Here is a 20000-nt window from a genome sequence, read left to right as displayed (position 1 = left end):
TACTTTTTCTTTTTACTACACTACATACTAAAGTACAGAAGAGTTTTAGGGCCACAGACAGGAGAGAAAAAAATCAGATAAGGAAGATTATTTTTGTATTATGTCGAGAAATGTCAAGAATAAAGAGAAATACTCCAAAATGCTATTGGAGTTAGTGGGGCATTTATGTATTTTCAGCATACTACAATTGACGTGCATGTATTGCGACATCCTAAATCTTTTTTTTTGGCATACTAAATAGTAGGGAAGTATGGGGATTGGAACGCAGGGATTATTCCATTATTTTAGTGTAACAGAACACTACAGCTCTTGGTGAGAGTGACAGCAAATTTTTAAGATACACACTGTTGAAGTGACACAGTAAGGAAAATTCAAATTTTCAAGGCAACTGACGAAAAATATTTTTATTTTTTGAGGCCAAATTTCTTCTCTTCGCTAAAAAGGCCAAAATGCATCAGATAACATTTGACCCTGGACACAGCAGTTGACTAAACAATCTCACCACAAAATCAATGTTCTTTTTGTTCATAAATAAAACAATTCCAGAGATGAGTGAGGTATACCTTCACTAGATTCATGGCAACAGTCTTTGGTAGTGGGACGTCTGTTTGGCACGGCCGCAATACTCTGATGATCTGAGAAAAGACAAAAAAAAAAACTTTTTCTAAGAGCTCCGGAGATTCCCTGGAAATCTTTCCAAAAAATGAATGACATCAACTTAGTTAGATTCGCCCAATTTGGAAGCTCGTTTTGTATCTTTGTTTTTATCTACGGGGAGGATATGTTCCACAAGAAAAGACTTACCCTGAGTTCCAATCCCCATACTTTCCTACTATTTAGTATGCCAGAAAAAGATGTAGGATGTTCCAATACATGTAAGTCAATTGTAGTATGCAGAAAATACCCTGATACCCCACTAACTCCAATAGCATTTTGGAGTATTTGTCTTTATTCTTGACATTTCTCGACATAATGAAAAAAAAAACTTCCTTATCTGATTTTTTTTTCTCTCCTGAGGCCCTACAACTCTTCTGTACTTTAGTATGTAGTGTAGTAACAAGAACGAGTATGTGATTTGGAACGCAGGGAGTGTTTTTGCCATGCTATGCAGTGTCTAGCCTTCAATATGTCTTTCTTTTACTAATGTAAACGTGTTGTTGTCTTTCAGTTGAGTCAAGTACAAGCAGCTCAAAAGGAACTTCCAAGAAACCAGTAACTTCAGAATCAGTCAGTAAGTTTGTTCGTTTATTTATTTCAAAACTTACATTTTTTGACAAAGAAATGTGTGTGTGTGTGTGTGTGTGTGTGTGTGTGTGTGTGTGTGTGTGTGTGTGTGTGTGTGTGTGTGTGTGTGTGTGTGTGTGTGTGTGTGTGTGTGTAGTGTACTTTGTGTGTGTGTGTGTGTAGTTTCTGCTCTCGAGTTTTTCTCTCCACCTCCCTACTGGGTGGCGTCAATCATTGTGATCTCAACAGTAAAAAGGCGAGGCTCTCTTTACCACACACACATACACACACACACACACACACACACACACACACACACACACACACACACACACACACACACACACACACACACACACACACCAACAAACACAACGACCCATTGTATAGCAATAATCAAAAATTAGGCCCCACATAAATCTCCAATGTATTCGGTCATAGGCTTGGTCCCTTGCCTTCCATTTTGTGCCAATGTGAAGGAAGCCGCACATGCACGCACACACACACACACACACACACACACACACACACACACACACACACGCTCACACACACACGCACACACACACACACACGCACACACACACACATGCTCAGTAGAGAGGAAAGATTTAGGGTTAGTGTGTGTGTGTGTGTGTGTGTGTGTGTGTGTGTGTGTGTGTGTGTGTGTGTGTGTGTCAGGGTTAGAGAAGTGGAAACCATTACAGATGCTGATTTACAAGAGGTCTGCTGCTGCCTTGGTAACGGCCCAGTTCTGTGCATTATGAGGAGAGTTGAACTGAATTTTCCAAGTCCCAGAAAAAGTGTCTTGTTCCCTCAGAGTGTAATTCAAACATGCAGTAAGACTAGAAACAGCTTTTTTTAGGATTTGAAAAACACAAGGATAATGGATAGGATTTCTATAGCGCTTGTCAAGGCACTCAAAGCGCTTTACAGGGTTCCAGGTTCCATTCATTCACACACAGTCATACCAGTGGAAGCGTCATTCAGTGCCTATGGCCCCTCTGACCACCTCAAACATACAGCAGTCATTCATAACATAATTGATCTTTGATAATTAAGATTTGGTTATTGGGGTGGTAGGATGGCCTAGAGGAAAAGGTGGCCGACCAGTAACCATGAGGTCGCTGGTTCGATCCCCGGCACCTTACAGGAGGGTGTTAGTTGTAAAACTAGCAGAGGCTGGTATTGCGTCTACGGTGCCCACCATCTCTACCATTGTGTCCTTGAGCAAGACACTTAACCCCAAAACTGCTCCAGGGGCGCTGTACTGCGGCTGACCCTGTGCTCTGACCCCCTCCGAAGTGTGGTAACTTGAGAGGGGATATGCGAAAAGACGAATTTCAATGTGCCTCGTGACAAATAAAGATAACTTAACTTAACTTATTGCCTGTCTTGTATGATATAAATTTGATCATATTTTTTCCCTGTGTTTTTTTTTTTTTATTCTATTTTTTTTTAAAACCTACAGAATGCTCTCCCAGTGCCATTGGCGACATGGTTTTCTTGGTTGACGGTTCGTGGAGCGTCAAGCAGCCAAACTTCAAACACATCCGTAGTTTCATCTCAGCCACGGCCGGGGCCTTTCAGATCGGAGCAGAGACGACCAGAGTGGGCGTGGTTCAGTACAGCAGCGACACACGCACAGAATTCAACCTGAAAACTCACCTCAGTCGACAGGCGCTACTCCGGGCTATCGGCTCTCTGCCCTACAAGGGAGGGGAGAGCAAGACAGGTATGTAAATACTCTGAAGTATAGTGCTACTGTTATTATTAGAAGTATAATTATTTTTAGAATGATACAATAAACATTTTCACTTTAAAAAAAAATATTTTAAATTAAAATTAAATGAATACAAAAGTATTGTTTTTTTCTCAGTTATTTTTATGATTATTTTTTGTCTATTTTTTAATAATATTTATTTATTTATTTAAGTAATATAAAAATATTCTTGCACGCAAAACCACCAACCTCAAAGTGTCATTACGTTTATATATATATATATTTAATTAATTAGATTTATTCTGTTTCGCTCATGTGGTTTCATAGGGCCAAATTAAATGAAATAAGCTGAAAAAAAGTGATTTAAATTTCTTTTTTATTTACATAAAAGAAAAATCGTTTTCTAATTTAACATGATATAAATCTCAATCCCTTGCTTGTCTTCAGGTGATGCCCTCAACTTCGTCCTAAAGAATTCCTTCACGGAGGAGGCCGGCGCACGGAAAGGTTTCCCCAGAGTTCTCGTGATAATCACAGACGGAAAATCCGAGGATTCTGTTCAGAGTTTCGCCAAGCAGCTCCGGAGCAAAGGGGTCGAGATCTTTGTCCTGGGTACGTCGACATTTTTATTTAATTTTTTTTACTAGGCATTTAAAGGTGCTACGAGGAACTTTTAAATATTTCTGAAACAGCCCAATTTGATGATCATATATGTTATGTGTGTAACAGCAAACGTTGTTCTGAGTACGTCGAAATTTTAATTTTAATTTTTTTATGATAACCACTCATTACATGGCATTTATTCTACACTATAGTAGGAAACACACAGCTAACAAATATGATAAAATGGTATGAAGTCACAATGAAGATGCTGCCTACATATTGTATATTTAATAATACACTGAACTTATATAGTGCTTTTCAAAAACTGAAAGACGCTTTTACTTTACTTTAAAGTCCCTACGAGGAACTTTTAAATATTTCTGAAACAGTCTAATTGTTCCTCTGATGATCATAAATTACATGTAACAGTAAAAACGAAACCATCAGTGCAAAGAATGCTATCTTTATATAGTTTTTCTTAATGCCTTTGTCATGGGTATACGCTCACCCAGGAACAACAGCTGGCGTAGTAAAAACACTACCACTTTTGTCCAAAGGGGGTGCAAGAATTAACACAAACTGAAAGTTCCTCGGAGAACCTTTAAGTAATGCAATACAGGACAAGACATGACATTAGGTGGGGGACATGACAATTTAAGTGTTCACATTTAAGATAGCACAGACGAGTGTGTGTGTGTGAGTGTGTGTGCATGTGTGTGTGTGTGTGCGTGTCTCTATGCGTGTGTGTGTGTGTGTGTGTAGCCAAAAAACAGTTTTTATTACATTCCACCTCTTACATTTTCCGTCCGTAATTCTACTTTTTTTTTTTTTTTTTACTATCATTGGTTATTGCCATGACGCCATAACAGAAGGCTGGGAAACTTCCCTCCATCATTAACATTACAAGCGAGTGATAGCAGGTTTTATGAATGTTTACGCTCAAGACTAAAGCCGTCAGAATTTCCACAAAGCAAAGGGATTCTGGAGCAACTGAAGTGGGCTGCTGTTGTTGCTAAGGTGTTAAAGGGTTAGGGTTCGATATACATCCTTGTGTGTGTGTGTGTGTGTGTGTGTGTGTGTGTGTGTGTGTGTGTGTGTGTCTGTCTGTCTGTCTGTCTGTCTAAAAGAGGTTAAAGGCCTGGTGCTTCTCAGGCTAGGATGAACCGATTTCTAAAATGTTTGCACATTTATACTACACATGATCTCAGAGTTCAATACACTTTCATTCTCCCACCAGTGAAGTAGGTCTTTAAAGGCGCAGTGTGTAACAGAGAATTGGCTTTGTTTTTTTCAGAACAGACATGGTAGAAATGGAAAATACAATTCAGAAGTATGTTTTTATTAGTGTATAATCACTGTAAAATAAACGTTTTTAATAACCTTAAAGTTTATACGTATCTACATAGGATGCAGTGGTGGATGATGCCATCTTTAGTAAGTAGCTTTTTGTCCTTGAAGGCCACCGTAGCTTCTGTAAATTCTCCAAAAGGGGAGGGGTTAGCAAGGGGAGCGTTGCAGTCTAGAATCTCACCCCTAGATGGTACTAAATACTCTGATATTACGAATGTCTGTACCTTTCAGAAATATTTGAAGCTTACTTTTTTCGGAGAACATGTGTTTTGGTTTCGCACAACAGTCCATCATATTTATAACGTACTGTATGAGAGTTTATGAGGGATAAACGATAAAACCTTGCATTATTTGTATCGTTGTGCCTGGTTGCTACGCAGCCAGTGCACAAACCTTTATTCAAAACAAAACAGCACATTGATTAATGGTGGAACATAAAACGTGTATGAAACATAACGTAACATCATTTTACAACAGCGTAATAAAAAACTTCAGCTGTCGGACAGTAGTGATCTGTCCAGCTATTGGCTATTTCATCAATCTGAATGTGCAAAGTAACCAGCAAATTTAATTTTAATTTAGTTTTCCTTTATTTAACCTAGAAAGATCAATTGAGGGGTGACCATCTTTTACAATGACGTCGAGTTAATTACAGATACACAATATACAATAAAAATACACAACAAGCTGACAAAGAGACGACAACAAATAGAACATTCAGATCAATAGAATGAAGCAGAACAATAGCCTAATTAAAACAGGAACAAGTGGAGTGGGACTGATTCAAAATAATATGTTTAAATTGGTTAACAGTTATAATAGTGTATTTATTTTAATTTGATGTTGTAGGCTGTTACAGGAGTCAGGGGCACTGTGGCTAAAAGCAGTTTTACCAAGCTCAGACCGGGCGTAAGGAACATATAACATGAGCATGTCAGTGGAGCGGGTCTGATGAGGCCCATCTGATCTATCCAGCTATTGGCTATTTCATTAATCTGAATGTGCAAAGTAACCAGCAAAATACAGCCATCTGATAAAAATGTAGTAAAAAGAAGAAGAATTCCCTAAAGGAAAAGTAGAAAATCTCCCAAAAGTACTTTTTTACGGGGCGCTCCGGTGGCGTAGTGGATGGAGTGCCCGCGTACCATGTTGGCTCCGGCCTTCGTTGCAGTGGTCGCGGGTTCAAGTCCAACCCGTGGACCTTTACTGCAGGTCATCCCCCCTCTCTCTCTCTGTCTCCCCATTTCAACTCTGTGCTATCTAATAAAGCTTGAGAAAAGCCCCCAAACAAAAAGTACTTTGTTAATGTCCCCTTATGTTAGTCAGAGTGGAATACTGGCTAAACTTAATACTCTATTGTTACAAAATAACATAGGACTGTAAAACTCACCCAGTCCCGAAGCAGTTCCCTATTTACTGCCCCATACTGTCAGACTTTCCAGCAGCAGCAGTAGAATAAAACAAAATAAATAGTCCAGGCTTTGGCCATTATGTTGTTGAGTTGGAGATCGTTTTACACACTAAAACTTGGAAAAAACAAATGGTTCACTTCAAGTGGGTATAGATTGCTCATTCCGCCCAGTATTATACAGCTCTGGAAAAAAATGAAGAGACCACTCCAAATGTTCAATGTCTCTCGTTTTACTATTTATAGGCATATGTTTGAGTAGAATGAACATATTGGTTTTATAATATAAACTACTGACAACATTTCTACCAAACTCCAATACTTTTTTTGTTGTCATTAAGAGCATTTCCATTAAGTAATGAAGAGATGAAGATTTAAGAAAAATCCAGACTGGTCTCTTGTATATTTAAAGACCTGGAAGCAAATTCACTCGCTTTACATCTGACTCAGTTCTCTTCATATGATGCCAGTGACTTTACAATGATTGCTATGAATTCCCTGGTGGATGTTGCCTCTGAGCACAGTTAATTTTATTAATTAAATATCCCCGAAAGTTAGCAGTTATCGGGACAATCTCAATGGTTGCAATGAACTGCCGATTTCCATGTTTTCTCAAGCTATGGTTTGCCACAACTGTTAAAGCCAGGCTCAAAGGTGTCCAACAACAAGAGGTCGCTGGTTCAAATCCGACCCGTGGACCTTTACTGCAGGTCATCCCCCCCCCCCCCCCCCTCTCTGTGTCTCCCCATTTCAACTCTGTTCTATCTAATAAAGCTTGAAAATGCCAAATAATAAAAATATATGTTTTTGTTTTTCCTTAAAGGTATCCAAGAGGCAGATGTAGAGGAGATGAAACTAATGGCCTCAACGCCTCACAGAAGTCACGTCTATAATGTCGCCAACTTTGCCGCCATCAAGAACGTGCAGAAAGAATTCATCACTCAGGTGTGCGCCGCGGTCGAAGATCAACTCAACTCACTCGTCAGCGGAGAGGAAGGTGAGATAAAAAGAAAAAAAAATACTTTTCTTTTTACTACACTACATACTAAAGTACAGAAGAGTTTAAGGGCCACAGGAGAGAGAGAAAAAAAATCAGATAAGGAAGATTTTTTATCATTATGTTGAGAAATGTCAAGAATAAAGACGAATACTCCAAAATGCTATTGGAGTTAGTGGGGGCATTTATGTATTTTCAGGATACTTCAATTGACGTGCATGTATTGGAACACACTAAATCTTTTTCTGGCATACTAAATAGTATGGACGTATGGGGATTGGAACGCAGGGAATGAAATTCTTTAAAAAAATCCTGCAAATGTGTTTTTTTCATCTGCAGTTGTTGAGCCCGCCTCTAACCTCCAAGTCCTGGAAGTGGCCTCTAAGTCCATCCGTGTTACCTGGGACCCGTCTATTGGGGAAGTCTCCGGGTACAAGGTGCAGATGATCCCCATGATGGCGGGCATGAAGCGGCAGGAGCTGTACTTGGGCCCCGGTCAAACATCCGTGGTTGTCAGGGATCTTTCTCCAGAAACAGAATACCAGATCAGCCTTTACGCCCTGAAGGGACTAACGCCAAGCGAGCCCATCACCGAAATGCAGAAGACGCTGCCGGTAACAATATCAATGGGTGAGCACTAAAACAAATCATTTTATGACTATTTAAATTGTTTAATTCACCTTTCTAATGTGTATTCTATGCTTTATGTATTTTTTCCATCTCTGATTGTTTGCCAAATAAACAAACAAGATACAGAGCCTTTAGAGGCGTTTGTGGACGTATTTTTGGACAGGAAAATACACATTTTTGAATTGTGATTTTTTTTTTTTATTTATCCCAAACCAGAATGTTCTCTCGGCGTGGATGTCCAAGCTGACGTCGTTCTCCTGGTGGACGGTTCCTACAGCATCGGTCTGGCTAACTTCGCCAAAGTTCGCGCTTTCCTGGAAGTTCTCGTGAATTCCTTCGACATCGGCGCGGAGAAGGTCCAAATCAGCTTGGTGCAATACAGCAGGGATCCCCACACCGAATTCTACCTTAACACTCACCACGATTTAAACGCCGTGGTCAAGGCGGTGCGGACATTCCCGTACCGTGGCGGCTCTACCAACACGGGCAGAGCGATGACTTACGTGAGAGAGAAGATTTTCCTGACCACAAGAGGCGCCAGACCAAACGTTCCCCGTGTCAACATTCTTATCACCGACGGAAAATCATCCGACGCTTTCCGAGATCCCGCGAACAAGCTGAGGAAGGCAGATGTTGAGATTTTCGCGGTGGGAGTGAAAGACGCCGTACGATCGGAGCTTGAGGCCATTGCCAATACGCCAGCAGAGACACACGTGTACACAGTAGAGGACTTTGATGCCTTCCAGAGAATCTCCAAAGAACTCACGCAATCCATCTGCCTGAGGATCGAACAGGAACTTCGTAACATCAACCAGAGACGTAAGTTATCCATCTAAGCCTCTATGCTGATGACATTGTGCTTTCTTTGGTCAACTTTTTTTCCGGTAACTGCTCTGTGTGTGTGTGTGTGTCTTTCTGTGTGTGTATGTGTGTGTGTGTGTGTGTGTGTGTGTGTGTGTGTGTGTGTGTGTGTGTGTGTGTCTAAATCATAAGTTAAACCTCTATGCTGATGACACTGTGCTTTGCTCGAGTTCTTTTGAGCAATATACTGTTGTTCAGATTTTATCCATAGCTCTTTTTCCACTTTTTGATTCTGGTGTGTTTCAAAATCTGGCTTTATTGTTGTCATTTTAGTGATTATTTGAGTCAGAAGAGAATCCGAAAAGGTTTTGACCAAAGAAAAAATCACATTTATTTCAGCCCAATAAAAAGTAAGTTTGTGTTTCCTTTTTCAGTAGAAAAATTCTAAACTAAAATGAGCTGTAAAGATCCATCTGTATATTATGTTAACGTTTTTGTTCAAGAGATTTCCAATTCAGTTAAAACTATTTTGGAGACTATTTAAAAATAGTTCCCTGCAATGTTTACTGTTTCCTTTAAAAAAAAAAAAAACCTTTTCGATCTTTCATGATATTCTTGTATGCGTTCCAGAGCACTAAAAAGTATTTCCGCTTGCCCCTTAGTAATCTATGTTAGCCTTTCCAGACCGATACAACCTGACAGCTTCCTTGTTATCCAAATTATCAATGATGGAATGTCCCTTACTCTTTCCAACCTAATGCAGTAGCGCTTCCTGGCTTGAAGAAGTCCAAAGTTTAGTCTGTTATAATGTTTGTGTAAAGTCATTTGGATATATTCCCGGCAGTCAGAGTTTGGCTTTTAAAGTGACGTTGGTATTAAACATGTCCGACAAACATTTTATAACATCCGTCCAGAAGTTTTGGACGTTCCCATAGACACTGAAACAAAATAGCTTTTTAAGATAATATAAGATAAGATATACTTTATTCATCCCAGCAGGGAAATGTAGGTGTTCCAGCAGCCAGCTTACATATACACACAACACAACACATATACAGTAGATAAATACACCAAACTGACTGAAGTTTGTCCCTGTTTCCAGCGGAGAGTGTTTTTAAATCCTCCCGACCCTCCACAGCCAAAGAGTGACCCTCTGTTTTGCACATATCCATTTGTTTACAAAACTACCGGCGTTACTTCCTCAGTCGCGAAGTGATATGGAACTCTTACTCTGCAAACTGATTGGAACGCAGTTATGTATACGCCCATTATACAACAGTTAGGAACCAATCAGATCGCTGGATTAAAGCCACCCGTTTTATAAAGATGCATATCCCACCCATACAAAAAACATAAGCCCACGATACAATAATTTTCATCCAGCATCTAGCACAGACATCTAGGAAACATGTGATGAAGTTTGAAAGGAGTTATGTATGTTTTCTTTTACCATTTACTGTATATTTAAGTAAATTAAGTCTTTATTTATTTATTGTCGGCTTTTGCGCTTTTTATACAGGCATTTTGCAGGAGATTTAACATGCCTACGAATAGTCATCAATTGTTTGCACTGTACATTATAGAAATCTTAACATTTGATTACTATTTATTTACTCACAATCATATAAAAAAATAAGAGAAATACCAAAATAATTCTTGTTGATCGTCAATTTACTTCTTTTTTTAAATTCGAGGGCATTCAATTGGGCTAACATTCATTTATCTTCATGATTATAGCTCATTTAATATTATGTAAATATTTATTGATTGCTGCTTCACCCAATATGAGCTTTTGATCATAAAATATAGAATGAGCTTTGAACGTTAAATAATGCTTTTTATTAATCCTTGGACACAGCAAAGTCATTTTTCCATTAAAAAACATGTTCAGGGGCGCTCCTGTGGTATAGTGGATAGAGCGATTACTATATTGACTCTGGCCTTTGTTGCAGTGGTCACGGGTGCAAATCCGACCCGTGGACCTTTACTGCAGGTCATCCCCCCTCTCTCTCTCGCTCTCTCTCTCTCTCTCTGTCTTTCCATTTCAACTCTGTCTGTACTGTCTAATAAATCTTGGAAATGCCAAAAAAATTATCTTTATAAAAAATAAAAATAACATGTTCAATCAGCACTGTCTGTGAACATTTAGGCTTTTAGGACATTTGTGTTGATCAAACCACAATTTTAACAATGAATTACCAAATCAGTCAGCACTCTAACAGCCTACACAGAGAACAAACTAAGAACTAACACCAACAATGGTCCATGTGCACACAATTACTTTCATGTCACTCATCCAAGCGTGTCTTCTTTAAACCCAACCCCTCAAACGCAGCCCTCAATCTGTTCAACACATGTCCACCTTTTGATCTCTTCAAGGGCAGAGTGAGTGTGTGTGTGAGTGTGTGTGTGAGTGTGTGTGTGTGTGTGTGTGTGTGTGTGTGAGCGTGTGTGTGTGTGAGTGTGTGTGTGTGTGTGTGTGTGTGAGTGTGTGTGTGTGTGTGTGAGTGTGTGTGTGTGTGTGTGTGAGTGTGTGTGTGTGTGTGTGTGTGTTCCTGAAGACGACGCAGAGTGAGATCCCGCATGTGGAAACGTTAGAACTGGGTCAAACATTGGTTTACAGACACTTCTTAAGACTTATTTGTCTTTTGTATTTAAAACCTAGTTGAAGCACCAGATGACTTGGTTGTTACGTCACATTAGGACATCCCAGACTTGTCAGGTGTGCTGTCTGTCACATGTGTGCAAACCAAAGTTGACTTTGAAATGCATTATTTGCGCTGAAACCCCGCACCCACCCCCCAAAAAAACATCTGGTAGTCAAGTTTGTGTGTGTGTGTGTGTGTGTGTGTGTGTGTGTGTGCGCAAATGCTGTTTCACCCACTTTAAGGCCAACATTAATCACTCTTTACTTGCATTGCCAGAGGAGGAGTTTTCCATGTCTGCCAGCATAGAGTGTGGTGACTCACACCAGAGCTTTGATTGCCGATTATATAACTTCTTACATAATAAGGACTTAGTGTCAACAGAGAGAAGTGTGCACTGCAGCAGCTGAAAGAGCATGTGCAGTCAGAGTCCCATCCTATACATTGGCTCCAATGGGTCCCACAATGGGGGGGTTTTAACACCAGATGTGGCCCCGTGAGATGTACCCCTATACATACTACATCCGACGATAAAAATAATCTATTTAGGATGCAGTAGGCATACTATTGGGACATACTTTTACTTATTTATTTCATCATAACATTGCGCCTTGATCTTGCCTCTTGCTTTTATATCCGTCTCATCCCCGTTTGTTTTCATGCGGAGGCTCCGTTGATGTGACGTCACTTAAGATTCGCACTGGATTGTGGGTCAGAATCGCCCAAATAGGATGCTGTTTTCAACACAAAAAATCCAATTATATAGATATAGTAGACATCCGGGTCTTTCTAACCATCCTATATCTGGCCACAAGAATCAGGACATACTAAATCTTTTTTCTACCAAAGTAAATAGTAGAACGTATGCGATTCGGAACGCAGGGTTGGTGTCAACAGAGAAAAGTGTGCACTGCAGCAGCTGAGAGAGCATGTGCAGTCAGAGTCCCATCCCATCCCATACATTGGCTCCAAAGGGTCCCACAGTTTCATACACCAGATGTGGCTTGAATGATGGCGCTTATCCCATGAGATGTAGTTTGTACATCTTTATAAAATGGCATGTTGGTCAGCCCTTTTTTTGACCCTCTGGATTCTTTCATATCGTTGCCTAAATCATATTTACTCTACACTACTTTTACTCTACATCTACTCTATTCTACATCTACTCTACATCCACTTTACCCTACTCTATGAAAATGTATGTACAGCTCTGGAAAAAATGAAGAGACCACTCCAAATGTTCAGTGTCTCTTGTTTTACTATTTATAGGCATATGTTTGAGTAGAATGAACATTTTGGTTTTATTCTAAAAACTCCTGACAACATTTCTACCAAATTCACAATAAGAATATTGTCATAAATAGCATTTCCATTGAGTAATGTAGAGATGAAGATTGAAGAAAAATCCAGACTGGTCTCTTAATTTTTTCCGGAGCTGCATGTATGTTAACGGTGGGAATTGAGTGTTCTAATAGTAATTGCTGAGAGTTAGTAGCTGTTATTTAAACTCTGTCACCCTCCCTCCCCTTTCTCCTTCTCATCCAGGCCTGTCCCAACCGAGGGCCCTGTCTTTCTCAGAAGTCGGCCCCAGAAGCTTCAGAGCGTCCTGGGACATCGAAGCCACCAACGTCGAGTCCTTCTTGGTTCAGTTCAAGCCTGCGGACGACGCCCAAGACCACTATGTTTCCCTGTCCGTACCGGGGGAGACACTCACTGCCATCCTGCCACATCTCACCCCCGTCACCCGCTATGAAGTCAATGTCTACGCTCAGTATGACAAAGGGGACAGCTTGCCTGTGACCGGCCATGAGACGACGTTAGAAGGTATTTATGTTCACACAAGTTAATTTACCTTTATTGTTTAAAGGCCTACTTCACCTGTGGAAATATGAAGGCGTATTGAACTCTGAGATCCTATGTAGTATAAATGCGCAAACATTTTAGACATCAGTTTATCCTAGCCTGAGAAAAGGCAGAAAGAGTGTTTTATGGTCTCACTGTCTAACCTAAACTTTAATGTGTACTAACCAAAATAGGCGTATACAATTTTCAATTACTTATGCAGTACAAAGCAAAATGTGTGACATCACACATGGGAAAATGTAGGGTTAGGATTAATAGGACAGCTGGGCCAAGGGAAGACTGAGGAAAGAAAAACCTCATTCATTATATTATAATAGCGATTTTATAATGATAGAACTAAGAATTCCAAAAGGTAAAAGTTGGGCCAACTTATGAATGTTTGTTAGCAAACCCTTCACCAGTTTTAACACTGTTTAATGTTTGAATCAACATTTTTGGCAACTTATTATTATTATTCTTTATTGCAGAGAAAGGCCCTGTGCAGAACCTCAGAGTATCGGAAGAGACCACAGAGAGTTTCAGGGTTTCGTGGCAGTCCGCTCCTGGACCCGTGTCTCGCTACCGGTTGACCTACGTACCGCTCGGGGGCCGGGGACAGACGCTTGAGACCACCACCGCCGGCCCGGAGACAACCATCGTGCTGCAGGAGCTCCAACCCAAAACCACTTACCGCGTCACAGTGGTTCCTGAATACACGTCCGGGTCTGGAATGCCATCGCAGATCGAAGGCACCACTAAAGAAGGTGAATATGGATTTTTTTTTTTAATTTTTTTTTTAACTTTATTTATACAGGTAAATCCCATTGAGACCGGAGATTATTTTTTTCAAGGGAGACCTGTTACCATTCACACACACATTCATACACCGATAGCAGGCTAACTATCGACATTCACACAAGGCAAGGTGGGTGAAGTGTCTTGCCCAAGGACACAACAACCATGACACAAGTAGCAGGGCGGGAATCGAACCGACAACCCTTCGATCATTGGCCAAACCGCTCTACCACCTGAGCCACAGTCGCCCCAAAATGATACTTTCTTATTATACTGGTAGCAGTCAGAAGAGAGCAATACTTGAAACGGTGCCATAAATCCAATGGCTTATTATTCCGATAATGGACTGACGGACCAATGGCCTTTTGGTTTATCGGGAAATATTTTGGACTATTGAACTGAAAAATGGGCCGTTTACTTCCGGGAAGATTTTGTGTATGGATTGATATGATACTTTTACTTCTCAACCGCCCCACAATGCATTGCGTCTTTTCAAACGGCATGGACGTTTTTTATTTTTTATTCTTTATTGCTTCTGTACGGTCCGACGAACCTCGCATACACAATGGATGGTTAAGTAGACAGTATGTAGTATATACATGTTGAGTATGTAGGGAGGGAGGGAAGACGTTAGTAGGGCTTTTCCAACACAAGCCATGGTCAATTTGAATCAGGCCCCTTCAAAGGTTTAAAGGGTTAAGCTAGTGTTTGAAGATCAAATAGGTGGAGATTTTTTGTTCTAAAGTTGAGCTATGAAGTCCAGAAATCTGAGTATTCGGTTACGTCAGCGTTGTGTCACTGGTTTTGATCCATAACAGGTGCCTGAAGATGGTTTATGATTATTTTATTAGTGCTATGGGACAGTAAAAAATATAAAAAACCTAAATGTAGCTTTAAATCACACAAAGATCTGGGTTCAAACTCATCTTTCCATCAATTTACTTCATTGAAAAACCACGAATCGTTAGCCTCATAGCATAATTGCCTAAATCTTATTTACTCTACTCTACTTTTACTCTACATCTACTCTATTCTACATCTACTCTACTCTACATCTACTTGACCCTGCTCTATAACCCTTAAAATATGACTTTTTATGCTATTTAGGCTTACGAAAAGTAGATGTAGAGTAGAGTAGATGTAGAATAGAGTAGATGTAGAGTAAAAGTAGAGTCGAGTAAATATGATTTAGGCAATTTTGCTATGAGGCTAACGAGATGCTATAATTCAGACTTTACTCTGACAACCTCAGTGACACTCACAAGAAGATTTTCATTTTTATTTTTTTAAAATCGCTTATCGCTTAAATCTGCTATTGTGGCTATTGCAAAACTTGCCTTGGGAGTGCCAGTAGGAGTGAGTCCACACATTGTTGACCTCGGCCGGTGGAAAAGTGAACTCTGCAATGTTAGTACAACCTGCCACCCATGGAGAGAGCCTCTTCAGATGTGTCCGGCTGCCTTACAGGGGAGAAGGAATGAAAAACAGACGGAAGCGCAGAATGCTTGGAAATAAAAAGTGGGTCAAGATGTACTCCAAGGTGATAAACAATGAAGATGGAGATTTGTTTTTTCTTTTTCTGGGTTAACCAATCGGCCGTTATGAAACTTTTCGGTGAGCTTGAATAGTTTCTTGGAAAGGGAGCGCTGTAAAAAGAAAGTAGTTAGGTAAAATTCAATATTTCAAGGCTTTCAACTGTCTGCACAAAAAACCGCCTGCAATTGATTATCTTTAGTTGAGATAACTCACTCACTCACTCACTCACTCACTCACTCACTCACTCACTCACTCACTCACTCACTCACTCACTCACTCACTCACTCACTCACTCAATCACTCACTCACTCACTCACTCACTCACTCACTCACTCACTCACTCACTCACTCAATCACTCACTCACTCACTCACTCACTCACTCTCACACACACTCACTCACTCACTCAATCACTCACTCACTCACTCACTCTCACACACACTCACTCACTCACTCACTCACTCAATCACTCACTCACTCACTCACTCACTCACTCACTCACTCAATCACTCAATCACTCACTCACTCACTCACTCACTCACTCACTCACTCACTCACTCACTCACTCACTCACTCACTCACTCACTCACTCACTCACTCACTCACTCACACACTCACTCACTCATATTGTAAATGAAAATGTATCTCTCATATGTATATAAACTATTTAGAGTTCTACATACTGCTAAGAATGTCAAGCAAAACAGTTCCAACTATTTCTCTTTTCATACAGATAACAAACCAAAACCAAGTGGGTCAAAATGTTGATTCAAACATTTAACAATGTCTGAAAAAACTTTCTGAACAACATTTTGTAATTCTGTAAACCTGGAGTCACATTAGAATGATAAGTTATCTCAAAAAACTAAAACGTTATCTAAAATGTAGGCAGTTTTCCTTCAAACTTTTACTTGGCCTCAATAATCAAGTGCAGACAGTGTCAAAGTCAAAGTAAAAATTATTTCTATAGCACATTTAAAAACAACATCAGTTGACCAAAGTGTTGTACAAGATACAATACAAAACAACAAGTTAGGAGTGTCAAAGTCTCAACTTGTGTTAAAGGCCAATGCAACAAAAGTCTTCTTCAGCAACGTCCTTGTGAGTTGTCCTAACGCTTTCATTTTTTACAGTGACATTATCTCATGGAGAAACTCTTCTAGTGGGGGGCTGTTTTAGCTTTAGCGCAATTAGGGAGGAGGATTACGTATCGTCCTTGAGCCAAAACTTTCGAGGATACAGCTGAAAAATAAACACATTTATGTTCCTTCTTTACCATGGCAACAGCATTTTTTCACTCAAACGGTGCAGCAAACAGTAACAGAAACTATTTTATTTACATTTTTTTGTTGACGGTTTCTAAAAAAAAGGGGGTTCGGGGTTAATTCTGAAAGACATGAAAGACCCAGCTGGCATTCAGATGGATTTATGCCTTTGCTCTCCCCCTCCCCTTATAATTGTCCCCCATTGCAATATTTACCATTTGTTACCATGACTTTATCTCCAAACTATGGGTTGATGCACTTACCATGAGGTTTAGTTTGCAGTTTCTTTCCACTCTGTCCTGTGTTGGTTAGAGTCCTCATTCGGAATCACTTATTTGCTCCTATTTGAGTATTGCATTGGACTAAAATCCATGCCACTCACTCGGTAGGAAAAAAAAATCACATGGTCGGGCAGTTGCAACCATATGTCATAGTGATACTCTGAACCACAAGAGAGTTAAAGGTGCAGTGTGTAATATGACATCATCAAGAAAGTTCTACAAAGTTATAGAATGCAACGCTCCCTGGGTAACCCCACCCCTTTAGAATAATAACAGAAGCTACAGTGGCCTTCAAGGACAAGAACAATTCTACATTTTAAACAATGCACCTGATGACATTCCAACTATGACACTTTCAAGATGGCGGCACTAGGCCTTGGTCCAAAATATGCAGAAATATGGACATATATGAGACCCTTTCTAAGGGAAAAAAAAATAATTAAAAAAAAAATTCAGCTATTATGCACTAAATTAAATGTACTTATGGATATTATAATTACTTTCTACAAAATCTGCTAGGAAATAAAACCCAAAATTCTACACACTGCAGGTTTAAGTGTAGAGTCAGGGATTCTGGAGAAAGCCTGGTGTTTACATGCATTTTTACAAGTCCTGTTGAAGTCTTATTCGTTTATTTACCCGATAAGGAGTCTGCATGTAAACGCACTGAGTCATTCTGGAGATTTGCCTGTTGTCAAAATCAGTTAATATCTCCTAACGATTCGCTACCTGTCCATAATGTGTGTGCACTGGAAATAAATCTGTGTATTCATTTTCAGATTTACAAGAAAGTAAAAGTGCTAACTTACTATGATATACATTTATATGTTTTTTTCCCCCTTGTAATATCAGAACTATCAACTATAAGACAATCAGTTTTTTCCTCATGATTAATTTTTTCTTATTATTGTATAATTAGTTTATTTTTCTTTTATTTATGTCTGTAATTTCTCAAGAAACCAAGCTTGTAATGTCTATATCAAGAAAAAGCTGAATCATTACATTACATGTCATTTAGCAGACACTTTTATCCAAAGCGATTTACAACTGGAGCACACATTCATACACCGATAGCAGCAGCAGCTACCATGCAGGGTGCAAGCTAACTATCAGGAGACATTTAGGGTTCAGTGTCTCTTTGCCCAGGGACACTTGGACATGTGGCGGGGAGACGGGGGATCGAACCACCGACCCTGTAGTTGCGGGTCGACCAGCCTATACACACTGAGCTATATATCCCCCACAAATCAAGGCAAATTCTCAGCTTCATTATCCTGACCTCCTCGTTTTCCCGCCCTTTTCTCAGCCAGGGGTGTCCCGACCGATTTGAGGGTTTTCGACGAGACCGTTTCGTCTATGAAGGCATCGTGGCAGCCGGCTCCAGGGAACGTGCTACAGTATCGCCTGACATACAGGTGAAACTCATATTATTAGAATATCATGGAAAATGAATTGGAATAGAGGCAAGAATTCATGCAAAAGGGGTCCAAACCAAGTACTGAGTAGCCTACATATGCGTGATAATACTTTATAGAGGGCTGACATTTCTGTATTTAAAATCCCTTTTTTATTGATTTCATGTAATATTTAAATTTTCTGAGATTTTGAATTTGGGGTTTTCATAAGCTGTAAGCCCTAATAGTCAAAAGTATAACAAATAAAGGCTTGAAATGTCTCACTTTGCTTGTAATGAGTCTATATAATATATTAGTTTCGCCTTTTATTTAAGTTGAATTACTGAATTAAATGAACTTTTCTACGATATTCTAATTTTTCGAGTTTCACCTGTACAGAGCATCTGCCGGCGGGCCTAAGAAAGAAGTGACAGTGAAGGGAGATAACACAGAGACAGTCCTGAAGAATCTGAAGCCCGGGACCCAATACGACATCTCTGTGAGCGCTCGGTACCAGTCCGGCCTGGGGGACTCCCTGGAGGGACAGGGCACCACGCTAGAAGGTAAAGGAGATTATTTTTTGGTATATACAGCTCTGGAAAAAATTAAGAGATCACTCCAAATATTCAGTGTCTCTTGTTTTACTCTTTAGAGGCATATGTTTGAGTAGAATGAACATTTTGGTTTTATAATATAAACTGCTGACTACATTTCTACCAAATTCACAATGAAAATATTGTCATTTAGACCATTTTCAATAAGTAATGTAGAGATGAAGATTGAAGAAAAATCCAGACCGGTCTTTTAATTTTTTCCGGGGCTGTATTTATTGCATTTTGGTTGCTTGGTGTCAGAAAATAATCAGGTAGGGAGGCGCTCGTGGTGTAGTGGTTAGAAAGAGCATCCCCCCCACCCCCCATAGAGTCTCAGTCCTCTTCACAGCAGACCCGGGTTAGAAGTTAGAATCCAGCCCGGGTCGTTGTCTGCATGTCATTCCCCTCTCTGACACATTTCATCTCTGTCTCTCCACAATATTTCTAATTAAAGCAAAAATTGCCAAAAAATTATCTTAAGAACAAAAATAAAAAGCAGATAGATACCCAACCAGACACAGAGGATATATCCAATCTTCCATTGAAGTGACAGAGTTGACGGAAGTTGTGTCTGCAGAAATACAGTTAAACCCCCCCCCCAATTTTTTTTTCTTGCACATTTTTTTACCCTTTTGCAGACCATGAAGCACTTTAACTTGTGGTATGAACGCAGCCTGATACAGCTAGAGTAACCCTGCGTTCCAATCCCCATACTTCCCTACTATCTAGTATGCCAGAAAAATATTTAGGATGTCCCAATACATGCAGGTCAATTGTAGTATGCTGAAAATACATAAATGCCCTCCTAACTCCAATAGCATTTTGGAGTATTCGTCTTTATTCTTGTCATTTCTCGACCTAATGAAAAAAAAAAATCTTCCTTATCTAATTTCTTTTTCTGTCCTGTCTGTGGG

General features: G+C 39.8%; 1 protein-coding gene across 4 annotated transcripts in view; it reads left to right on the top strand.

Moving 5' to 3' along the window:
- col12a1b (collagen, type XII, alpha 1b) overlaps positions 1-20000 on the top strand; it is a 184809-nt gene that overhangs the window by 13586 nt on the left and 151223 nt on the right. For all 4 annotated transcript variants that reach the window (XM_080048160.1, XM_080048159.1, XM_080048158.1 and 1 more), the window contains exons 5-14: positions 1169-1231; positions 2696-2959; positions 3395-3559; positions 7132-7305; positions 7645-7935; positions 8152-8754; positions 12927-13205; positions 13712-13987; positions 18406-18514; positions 18893-19056. In XM_080048160.1, the coding sequence (XP_079904286.1) occupies positions 1169-1231; positions 2696-2959; positions 3395-3559; positions 7132-7305; positions 7645-7935; positions 8152-8754; positions 12927-13205; positions 13712-13987; positions 18406-18514; positions 18893-19056 (2388 nt within the window). The remainder of the gene's footprint in view (positions 1-1168; positions 1232-2695; positions 2960-3394; positions 3560-7131; positions 7306-7644; positions 7936-8151; positions 8755-12926; positions 13206-13711; positions 13988-18405; positions 18515-18892; positions 19057-20000) is intronic.

The sequence above is a fragment of the Ammodytes marinus genome, assembly GCF_949987685.1.
Source record: "Ammodytes marinus genome assembly, chromosome: 19".
Taxonomy (NCBI): domain Eukaryota; kingdom Metazoa; phylum Chordata; class Actinopteri; order Uranoscopiformes; family Ammodytidae; genus Ammodytes; species Ammodytes marinus.
The sequence above is the reverse complement of the archived record's forward strand: the minus strand, read 5'-3'. Positions and strand labels throughout refer to the sequence as shown.